The sequence below is a fragment of the Palaemon carinicauda genome, chromosome 31 (genome assembly GCF_036898095.1).
Source record: "Palaemon carinicauda isolate YSFRI2023 chromosome 31, ASM3689809v2, whole genome shotgun sequence".
Taxonomy (NCBI): Eukaryota; Metazoa; Arthropoda; class Malacostraca; order Decapoda; family Palaemonidae; genus Palaemon; species Palaemon carinicauda.
The window spans coordinates 6,226,126-6,238,625 of record NC_090755.1 but is presented as its reverse complement, the minus strand read 5'-3'; the positions used below and the strand labels follow the sequence as shown (position 1 = coordinate 6,238,625).

Here is a 12,500-nt window from a genome sequence, read left to right as displayed (position 1 = left end):
TATATATATATATATATATATTATATATATATATATATATATATATATATATATATATACATATATATGTATAAATATATATATATATATACATATATATATATATATATATATATATATATATATATATATATATATATATATATATACATATCCCACTAACCATTAACTTATTAACAATTTCCAAAGCAGTTCACGAGATGAACATGAACCATCAAAAAAGTTGATGTATATCTTGCTATATAGAAGTTTGCATCCCAAACGTCTATTCTTGTTAAGACTTTGCTATAGATGCTCTGATCAAATTAATGGAATGGAATCTCTAAGCTTGGTATCCATTTCTTGTATGAGGGGCGTAGTCATTCTTAGCAAATCCATGAAAATTTCTTTGTCCATGCGTAGATAATTTTCGTAATCGGCACGGGCCGAGAGGAGCAACTCCTGTAGAAGATTTTCACGCTTGAATTTACTAATTATGGACAACTCTTTCATCCATATCTTTTTTTTTTTTTTCCTACTTTTACTTTCCTCCTCATCGTCTAAAGCCAGAATAATGCCTATACATGCTGCCTCTTTGCTCATCTTCACGCCACAAGCTTTAGAAGTCAACTAATGACTGCACAAACTTGATAGTAGTGTAGGGCTCAAACACTGTTTGCGCAATCTCGAAGATTGTACAATCATGATTGACAGTTTATCTGGGCCTTTACAGCTCCTATAATCAATATAAAAAACATACAAAATAAATTATGAATCCTCATGCAACTGCAACCTAAACGCCATTCTCTGTTTATCACAAAATCTTATCGTTGTTTACTGCATTTCAGAACTCTGCCCAAACGGCTACAGAAAAGTAGGCGAAGACTGTTTGCAGCTGATTGAATCTCGAACCTCTTGGGAGATGTCTCGACTGAAATGCGAGGAGTTGGGCATCTTAGCAGGTGGCATCGGGGACTTGGCTGTGCCCAACAGCCTACCCGAATTTAGAACCTTCATTGATAAGATTAACCCGGGTGAGTCTGGAATGAAGTTTCCGTTTATGCTAAACGACAGGTTCTATGATTGGGGATACCTTAACACGGAGAAAAGAGTTTGTGTATCGCCATGATGAGCAAAGCTGTGCTAGTCAGGGACACCCACGTTAGGTTGGTTTGCTGTGAATAATCAGACAAAAGTCTCATATCGTCACCTATCTGCAGTGGCCAGCGTGGTAATAAAAACTAGCCAAACCCCAGACATGAATAAGGATATATCTGAGGCCTTTGCCTAGCATTAGACTAGAAAAGGCTGCATTTGTTGTTGTTGATATGCAGAGGATTAGGTCGCAATGTTACATACTAAGGCGTGAGCTCATCCTGAATCTTCAGAACCAAAACTAATGCAAAGCAGCAAACTAATCTTATCAAGAAAGTGACAATTCCGTGGAAGGAATTTATAGAAGCAACTGTTGACCCATTGGCAAATTTTGAAGTCAAAACTTTAACATCTTAAATTTCTGTTGGTGTAATCTACTGATTTCATCTACGTCAATTCAAAATCAAATATTGTTTGGATGTGAAATATAATTTTAATTTGACCATAGTCAAATGGCAAGTGTGTGCATGATAGGACAGTTTGAATGAATTTAAGAACGTTGGCTAATATCTGTCATTCGCTAAACTGAAATAGGGTAAAGCCTTAATATTTAGTAAAATGCATTTATATTTTGTCGTTCATACATCTCTAAGTTACTTTATTGGTTATTCTCTGACAAAAATCTGATAATCCTTTCAGAGTCGGATTACCTGTGGGTAGGGGCCTCTTGATAGTCAGACATCTAAGTTATTTATTGATTTTTCTCAAAAAATAATCACACAATCCTTTCAGAGTCAGATTACTTGTTGACGGGGCCTCTTGATAGTCAGTCATTTAAGTTATTTATTGATTATTCTCTAACAATAATCACACAATCCTTTCATAGTGAGATTACTTGTTGGTAGGGGCCTCTTGATAGCCAGACATCTAAGTTATTTATTGATTATTCTCTATCAATAATACCACAATCCTTTCAGAGTCAAATTACTTGTTGGTAGGGCCTCTTGATAGTCAGTCATTTAAGTTATTTATTGATTATTCTCTAACAATAATCACACAATTCTTTCAGAGTCAGATTACTTTTTGGTAGGGGCCTCTTGATAGCCAGACATCTAAGTTATTTATTGATTATTCTCTATCAATAATCCCACAATCCTTTCAGAGTCAGATTACTTGTTGGTAGGGGGTCTTGATAGTCAGACATTTAAGTTATTTATTGATTATTCTCTATCAATAATCCCACAATCCTTTCAGAGCATATTACTTGTTGGTAGGGCCTCTTGATAGTCAGTCATTTAAGTTATTTATTGATTATTCTCTAACAATAATCACACAATCCTTTCAGAGTGAGATTACTTGTTGGTAGGGGCCTCTTGATAGTCAGACATCTAAGTTATTTATTGATTTTTCTCAAAAAATAATCACACAATCCTTTCAGAGTCAGATTACTTGTTGACGGGGCCTCTTGATAGTCAGTCATTTAAGTTATTTATTGATTATTCTCTAACAATAATCACACAATCCTTTCATAGTGAGATTACTTGTTGGTAGGGGCCTCTTGATAGCCAGACATCTAAGTTATTTATTGATTATTCTCTATCAATAATACCACAATCCTTTCAGAGTCAGATTACTTGTTGGTAGGGCCTCTTGATAGTCAGTCATTTAAGTTATTTATTGATTATTCTCTAACAATAATCACACAATTCTTTCAGAGTCAGATTACTTTTTGGTAGGGGCCTCTTGATAGCCAGACATCTAAGTTATTTATTGATTATTCTCTATCAATAATCCCACAATCCTTTCAGAGTCAGATTACTTGTTGGTAGGGGGTCTTGATAGTCAGACATTTAAGTTATTTATTGATTATTCTCTATCAATAATCCCACAATCCTTTCAGAGCATATTACTTGTTGGTAGGGCCTCTTGATAGTCAGTCATTTAAGTTATTTATTGATTATTCTCTAACAATAATCACACAATCCTTTCAGAGTGAGATTACTTGTTGGTAGGGGCCTCTTGATAGTCAGACATCTAAGTTATTTATTGATTTTTCTCAAAAAATAATCACACAATCCTTTCAGAGTCAGATTACTTGTTGACGGGGCCTCTTGATAGTCAGTCATTTAAGTTATTTATTGATTATTCTCTAACAATAATCACACAATCCTTTCATAGTGAGATTACTTGTTGGTAGGGGCCTCTTGATAGCCAGACATCTAAGTTATTTATTGATTATTCTCTATCAATAATACCACAATCCTTTCAGAGTCAGATTACTTGTTGGTAGGGCCTCTTGAAGATCAGTCATTTAAGTTATTTATTGATTATTCTCTAACAATAATCACACAATTCTTTCAGAGTCAGATTACTTTTTGGTAGGGGCCTCTTGATAGCCAGACATCTAAGTTATTTATTGATTATTCTCTATCAATAATCCCACAATCCTTTCAGAGTCAGATTACTTGTTGGTAGGGGGTCTTGATAGTCAGACATTTAAGTTATTTATTGATTATTCTCTATCAATAATCCCACAATCCTTTCAGAGCATATTACTTGTTGGTAGGGCCTCTTGATAGTCAGTCATTTAAGTTATTTATTGATTATTCTCTAACAATAATCACACAATCCTTTCAGAGTCAGATTACTTGTTGGTATGGGCCTCTTGATAGTCAGACATCTAAGTTATTTATTGATTATTCTCTATCAATAATCCCACAATCCTTTCAGAGTCAGATTACTTGTTGGTAGGGGCCTCTTGATAGTCAGTCATTTAAGTTATTTATTGATTAATCTCTAACAATAATCACGCAATCCTTTCAGAGTGAGATTACTTGTTGGTAGGGGCCTCTTGATAGTCAGACATCTAAGTTATTTATTGATTATTCTCTAACAATAATCACACAATCCTTTCAGAGTGAGATTACTTGTTGGTAGGGCCTCTTGATAGTCAGTCATTTAAGTTATTTATTGATTATTCTCTAACAATAATCACACAATTCTTTCAGAGTCAGATTACTTTTTGGTAGGGGCCTCTTGATAGCCAGACATCTAAGTTATTTATTGATTATTCTCTATCAATAATCCCACAATCCTTTCAGAGTCAGATTACTTGTTGGTAGGGGGTCTTGATAGTCAGACATTCAAGTTATTTATTGATTATTCTCTATCAATAATCCCACAATCCTTTCAGAGCATATTACTTGTTGGTAGGGCCTCTTGATAGTCAGTCATTTAAGTTATTTATTGATTATTCTCTAACAATAATCACACAATCCTTTCAGAGTCAGATTACTTGTTGGTATGGGCCTCTTGATAGTCAGACATCTAAGTTATTTATTGATTATTCTCTATCAATAATCCCACAATCCTTTCAGAGTCAGATTACTTGTTGGTAGGCGCCTCTTGATAGTCAGTCATTTAAGTTATTTATTGATTAATCTCTAACAATAATCACGCAATCCTTTCAGAGTGAGATTACTTGTTGGTAGGGGCCTCTTGATAGTCAGACATCTAAGTTATTTATTGATTATTCTCTAACAATAATCACACAATCCTTTCAGAGTGAGATTACTTGTTGGTAGGGGCCTCTTGATAGTCAGACATCTAAGTTATTTATTGATTATTCTCTAACAATAATCACACAATCCTTTCAGAGTGAGATTACTTGTTGGTAGGGGCCTCTTGATAGTCAGACATCTAAGTTATTTATTGATTATTCTCTAACAATAATCAAACAATCCTTTCAGAGTGAGATTACTTGTTGGTATGGGCCTCTTGATAGTCAGACATCTAAGTTATTTATTGATTATTCTCTAATAATAATCACACAATCCTTTCAGAGTGAGATTACTTGTTGGTATGGGCCTCTTGATAGTCAGACATCTAAGTTATTTATTGATTATTCTCTAACAATAATCACACAATCCTTTCAGAGTGAGATTACTTGTTGGTATGGGCCTCTTGATAGTCAGACATCTAAGTTATTTATTGATTATTCTCTAACAATAATCACACAATCCTTTCAGAGTGAGATTACTTGTTGGTATGGGCCTCTTGATAGTCAGACATCTAAGTTATTTATTGATTATTCTCTAACAATAATCACACAATCCTTTCAGAGTGAGATTACTTGTTGGTATGGGCCTCTTGATAGTCAGACATCTAAGTTATTTATTGATTATTCTCTAACAATAATCACACAATCCTTTCAGAGTGAGATTACTTGTTGGTATGGGCCTCTTGATAGTCAGACATCTAAGTTATTTATTGATTATTCTCTAACAATAATCACGCAATTCTTTCAGAGTGAGATTACTTGTTGGTAGGGGCCTCTTGATAGTCAGTCATTTAAGTTATTTATTGATTATTCTCTAACAATAATCACGCAATCCTTTCAGAGTGAGATTACTTGTTGGTAGGGGCCTCTTGATAGTCAGACATCTAAGTTATTTATTGATTATTCTCTAACAATAATCACACAATCCTTTCAGAGTGAGATTACTTGTTGGTATGGGCCTCTTGATAGTCAGACATCTAAGTTATTTATTGATTATTCTCTAACAATAATCACACAATCCTTTCAGAGTGAAATTACTTGTTGGTAGGGGCCTCTTGATAGTCAGTCATTTAAGTTATTTATTGATTATTCTCTAACAATAATCACACAATCCTTTCAGAGTGAGATTACTTGTTGGTAGGGGCCTCTTGATAGTCAGACATCTAAGTTATTTATTGATTATTCTCTAACAATAATCACACAATCCTTTCAGAGTGAGATTACTTGTTGGTAGGGGCCTCTTGATAGCCAGACATCTAAGTTATTTATTGATTATTCTCTATCAATAATACCACAATCCTTTCAGAGTCAGATTACTTGTTGGTAGGGCCTCTTGAAGATCAGTCATTTAAGTTATTTATTGATTATTCTCTAACAATAATCACACAATTCTTTCAGAGTCAGATTACTTTTTGGTAGGGGCCTCTTGATAGCCAGACATCTAAGTTATTTATTGATTATTCTCTATCAATAATCCCACAATCCTTTCAGAGTCAGATTACTTGTTGGTAGGGGGTCTTGATAGTCAGACATTTAAGTTATTTATTGATTATTCTCTATCAATAATCCCACAATCCTTTCAGAGCATATTACTTGTTGGTAGGGCCTCTTGATAGTCAGTCATTTAAGTTATTTATTGATTATTCTCTAACAATAATCACACAATCCTTTCAGAGTCAGATTACTTGTTGGTATGGGCCTCTTGATAGTCAGACATCTAAGTTATTTATTGATTATTCTCTATCAATAATCCCACAATCCTTTCAGAGTCAGATTACTTGTTGGTAGGGGCCTCTTGATAGTCAGTCATTTAAGTTATTTATTGATTAATCTCTAACAATAATCACGCAATCCTTTCAGAGTGAGATTACTTGTTGGTAGGGGCCTCTTGATAGTCAGACATCTAAGTTATTTATTGATTATTCTCTAACAATAATCACACAATCCTTTCAGAGTGAGATTACTTGTTGGTAGGGCCTCTTGATAGTCAGTCATTTAAGTTATTTATTGATTATTCTCTAACAATAATCACACAATTCTTTCAGAGTCAGATTACTTTTTGGTAGGGGCCTCTTGATAGCCAGACATCTAAGTTATTTATTGATTATTCTCTATCAATAATCCCACAATCCTTTCAGAGTCAGATTACTTGTTGGTAGGGGGTCTTGATAGTCAGACATTCAAGTTATTTATTGATTATTCTCTATCAATAATCCCACAATCCTTTCAGAGCATATTACTTGTTGGTAGGGCCTCTTGATAGTCAGTCATTTAAGTTATTTATTGATTATTCTCTAACAATAATCACACAATCCTTTCAGAGTCAGATTACTTGTTGGTATGGGCCTCTTGATAGTCAGACATCTAAGTTATTTATTGATTATTCTCTATTAATAATCCCACAATCCTTTCAGAGTCAGATTACTTGTTGGTAGGCGCCTCTTGATAGTCAGTCATTTAAGTTATTTATTGATTAATCTCTAACAATAATCACGCAATCCTTTCAGAGTGAGATTACTTGTTGGTAGGGGCCTCTTGATAGTCAGACATCTAAGTTATTTATTGATTATTCTCTAACAATAATCACACAATCCTTTCAGAGTGAGATTACTTGTTGGTAGGGGCCTCTTGATAGTCAGACATCTAAGTTATTTATTGATTATTCTCTAACAATAATCACACAATCCTTTCAGAGTGAGATTACTTGTTGGTAGGGGCCTCTTGATAGTCAGACATCTAAGTTATTTATTGATTATTCTCTAACAATAATCAAACAATCCTTTCAGAGTGAGATTACTTGTTGGTATGGGCCTCTTGATAGTCAGACATCTAAGTTATTTATTGATTATTCTCTAATAATAATCACACAATCCTTTCAGAGTGAGATTACTTGTTGGTATGGGCCTCTTGATAGTCAGACATCTAAGTTATTTATTGATTATTCTCTAACAATAATCACACAATCCTTTCAGAGTGAGATTACTTGTTGGTATGGGCCTCTTGATAGTCAGACATCTAAGTTATTTATTGATTATTCTCTAACAATAATCACACAATCCTTTCAGAGTGAGATTACTTGTTGGTATGGGCCTCTTGATAGTCAGACATCTAAGTTATTTATTGATTATTCTCTAACAATAATCACACAATCCTTTCAGAGTGAGATTACTTGTTGGTATGGGCCTCTTGATAGTCAGACATCTAAGTTATTTATTGATTATTCTCTAACAATAATCACACAATCCTTTCAGAGTGAGATTACTTGTTGGTATGGGCCTCTTGATAGTCAGACATCTAAGTTATTTATTGATTATTCTCTAACAATAATCACGCAATTCTTTCAGAGTGAGATTACTTGTTGGTAGGGGCCTCTTGATAGTCAGTCATTTAAGTTATTTATTGATTATTCTCTAACAATAATCACGCAATCCTTTCAGAGTGAGATTACTTGTTGGTAGGGGCCTCTTGATAGTCAGACATCTAAGTTATTTATTGATTATTCTCTAACAATAATCACACAATCCTTTCAGAGTGAGATTACTTGTTGGTATGGGCCTCTTGATAGTCAGACATCTAAGTTATTTATTGATTATTCTCTAACAATAATCACACAATCCTTTCAGAGTGAAATTACTTGTTGGTAGGGGCCTCTTGATAGTCAGTCATTTAAGTTATTTATTGATTATTCTCTAACAATAATCACACAATCCTTTCAGAGTGAGATTACTTGTTGGTAGGGGCCTCTTGATAGTCAGACATCTAAGTTATTTATTGATTATTCTCTAACAATAATCACACAATCCTTTCAGAGTGAGATTACTTGTTGGTAGGGGCCTCTTGATAGTCAGACATCTAAGTTATTTATTGATTATTCTCTAACAATAATCACACAATCCTTTCAGAGTGAGATTACTTGTTGGTAGGGGCCTCTTGATAGTCAGACATCTAAGTTATTTATTGATTATTCTCTAACAATAATCACACAATTCTTTCAGAGTGAGATTACTTGTTGGTAGGGGCCTCTTGATAGTCAGTCATTTAAGTTATTTATTGATTATTCTCTAACAATAATCACGCAATCCTTTCAGAGTGAGATTACTTGTTGGTAGGGGCCTCTTGATAGTCAGTCATTTAAGTTATTTATTGATTATTCTCTAACAATAATCACACAATCCTTTCAGAGTGAGATTACTTGTTGGTAGGGGCCTCTTGATAGTCAGACATCTAAGTTATTTATTGATTATTCTCTAACAATAATCACATAATTCTTTCAGAGTGAGATTACTTGTTGGTAGGGGTCTTGATAGTCAGACATCTAAGTTATTTATTCATTATGCTCTAGCAATAATCACACAATCCTTTCAGAGTCAGATTACTTGCTGGTAGGGCCTCTTGATAGTCAGTCATTTAAGTTATTTATTGATTATTCTCTAACAATAATCACGCAATCCTTTCAGAGTGAGATTACTTGTTGGTAGGGGCCTCTTGATAGTCAGACATCTAAGTTATTTATTGATTATTCTCTAACAATAATCACACAATCCTTTCAGAGTCATATTACTTGTTGGTAGGGCCTCTTGATAGTCAGTCATTAAAGTTATTTATTGATTATTCTCTAACAATAATCACGCAATCCTTTCAGAGTCAGATTACTTGCTGGTAGGGCCTCTTGATAGTCAGACATCTAAGTTATTTATTGATTATTCTCTATCAATAATCCCACAATCCTTTCAGAGTCATATTACTTGTTGGTAGGGTCTCTCCATAGTCAGTCATTTAAGTTATTTATTGATTATTCTCTAACAATAATCACGCAATCCTTTCAGAGTCAGATTACTTGCTGGTAGGGCCTCTTGATAGTCATTTAAGTTATTTATTGATTATTCTCTAACAATAATCACACAATCCTTTCAGAGTGAGAGTACTTGTTGGTAGGGGCCTCTTGATAGTCAGACATCTAAGTTATTTATTGATTATTCTCTATCAATAATCCCACAATCCTTTCAGAGTCATATTACTTGTTGGTAGGGCCTCTTGATAGTCAGTCATTTAAGTTATTTATTGATTATTCTCTAACAATAATCACGCAATCCTTTCAGAGTCAGATTACTTGCTGGTAGGGCCTCTTGATAGTCAGTCATTTAAGTTATTTATTGATTATTCTCTATCAATAATCCCACAATCCTTTCAGAGTCAGATTACTTGTTGGTAGGGCCTCTTGATAGTCAGTCATTTAAGTTATTTATTGATTAATCTCTAACAATAATCACGCAATCCTTTCAGAGTCAGATTACTTGTTGGTAGGGCCCTCTTGATAGTCAGACATCTAAGTTATTTATTGATTATTCTCTAACAATAATCACACAATCCTTTCAGAGTGAGATTACTTGTTGGTAGGGGCCTCTTGATAGTCAGACATCTAAGTTATTTATTGATTATTCTCTATCAATAATCCCACAATCCTTTCAGAGTCAGATTACTTTTTGGTAGGGGTCTTGATAGTCAGACATCTACGTTATTTTAATGGATATAATCTAATAATAATCCTATAATCCTTTCAGAGTTAGATTATTTGTATGTAGGGGCCTCATGAGAGACAGACATCTAAGTTATTTATTGATTATTCTCTAACAATAATCACACAATCCTTTCAGATTCAGATTATTTGTAGGTAGGGGCCTCATGAGAGACAGACATCTAGGTTATTTATTGGTTATTCTCTAACAATAATACTACAATTCTGTCAAGAGTCAGATTACTTGTTGGTAGGGGCCTCATGAGAGTCAGACATCTAAGTTACTTTATCGATCGTTTTCAAGCAAAATTCTCATAATCGTTTCAAAGTCAGAGTACTTGTGAGTTGGGCTTCTAAAAGAGTCAGACATCCAAGTTACTTTAGGGCCATTCTCTAACAATAATCCCTAAATCCTTTCAGAGTCAGATTACTTGTGGGTAGGGGCCTCTCGAGACTCGGACGGGATCTGGAGATGGGTGACCGGAGCCACGCTTGAAGAGGAAGAATTCCCTTGGGATCTTGCAGAGCCAGACAACTATGACAACCAATATCAACTCTGCGTGAAGTCAGTTGGTAACATTAAGTTCCACGACTGTCTAGCTGATGCTAAAATAGGAGCTGTTTGTCAACTTGTGTAATACTTGAGGGCAGGTACAATATTAGTATTAATCGAAATTTTGTTTTATACCATTTTGTCCCTCACGTGATTTTCGACTTGATGTCAGAGATTGCTCTCTCGGTTGAAGAGTATAATTGAAAACAGTCTTAAGCTCTAAAAAAATACACCAAAATAACAATAATTTCAATCGATGGCAATATAAAAACTGCCTCTAAGTAAGAATAGTTTTGTCTACTAGAAGGAGCTAATCAACACGGAGAGGTAAATCAAGATTAAACATGTGATCCATTGTTCTGCAACTCTTTATTGGCTTCTCAAACGTCTGATTTTATAATTATCATTTGATATCTACGATGGATTTACAGAGTAGGATTAAAATCAAAAGTGGGACTAATGGTTCAATATATCCAAAAAGCGTAGATGGCTTTAAAAAAATCGAGTTTTCTTTATATGATACCCACAGAACCATTTTTTTTTTTTTTTTCAGAAGAAACTTTAACTCGAATCTTTTCTTGGAGTTTAAATTCTAATTCCACAACGAGTTAAAAATGCAAGGAGGAGAGAGCTATTATTCTCCGATTTACTCATTTTAATCTGTAATATTTTTGCATAACGATAATGCCAATAATTGCAGTAAAAGAAAAAGAGGGTGACACCCCACCTACTATAATTAGACGGTTGTCTTGGGCTGAAGAAAATATTTTACAAAGAGCATATCTACTTTATTTACTTATGAGAGCCATTTTAATAGCTGTTGTCATTAGCTGCAGCATTCACATGCTAATTTCAAAGAATGTTGAAAATTCACATTTAGGAGTATGAAGCATATTCAATCTTGCAATAGACAGAAGCATATGGTGTGCTGTTGTACAGGAGAGTCTGAGAAAGGCTACTTTGCTTGCTAAATTTAATGAACTTTTGAATAACAATCAGTATAATGCTACCTAGGGCATAATGATCAGCTAACAGGCAGACACTACACCCCTCTACATTTGTATGAGAAAGAAAGCTCTGGTTTACCGAAAAACGTCTAGTTTTTACTTTCAGGGTATTTTCTCAGCAAAGCAGATACTGTGGCAAAGATGATCTCTCTTCTGTTTTATTTTAAGATATATATGGCTGTATATAAAGAATGTCTTCTGGCATTCATACCAGTTGAATTAGCGATATATTCGTCACTGTATGGAATGTTAAAGACATTTCAAAGAGTTTCCTCAAGAAATCCATTATTGGGTTCACACAAGAAATGTGTCTGAGCAAAACTTCTGTCCTATACTTGTATTAAAGGTGGCCAGTCAGTTTTTTAACTTTAGAATACAGCAAATTCTGAAATGTCAGATGACGTTTGTCCTACAAATGTGCTGTTGAATATGTACGTACATGTTCAACAAATGTATTTGCCAGCATATATATGTATATATGTATGTGTATATATATATATATATATATATATATATATATATATATATATATATATATATATATATATATATATACATATATATATGTGTGTGTGTGTGTAAATATATATTTATATATATATATATATATATATATATGTGTGTGTGTGTGTGTGTATATATATATATATATATATATATATATATATATATATATATATATATATATATATATATATATATATATATATATATATATATATATAATGTGTGTGTGTGTAAATATAAATTATATATATATATATGTATATGTGTGTGTGTGTAAATATATAT

The 12,500-nt window shown here is 33.6% G+C and overlaps 1 protein-coding gene across 2 annotated transcripts in view; it reads left to right on the top strand.

The window, feature by feature from the left end:
- The window catches only part of LOC137624847 (coiled-coil domain-containing protein 186-like), a 26,669-nt gene extending 15,774 nt beyond the window's left edge, over positions 1 to 10,895 (top strand). For both annotated transcript variants that reach the window (XM_068355797.1, XM_068355796.1), the window contains 2 exons: positions 828 to 1,013; positions 10,569 to 10,895. In XM_068355797.1, coding sequence (XP_068211898.1) covers positions 828 to 1,013; positions 10,569 to 10,786 — 404 coding nt within the window. In that variant the 3' untranslated portion in view covers positions 10,787 to 10,895. The remainder of the gene's footprint in view (positions 1 to 827; positions 1,014 to 10,568) is intronic.
- The last annotated feature ends 1,605 nt before the right edge of the window (positions 10,896 to 12,500 follow it).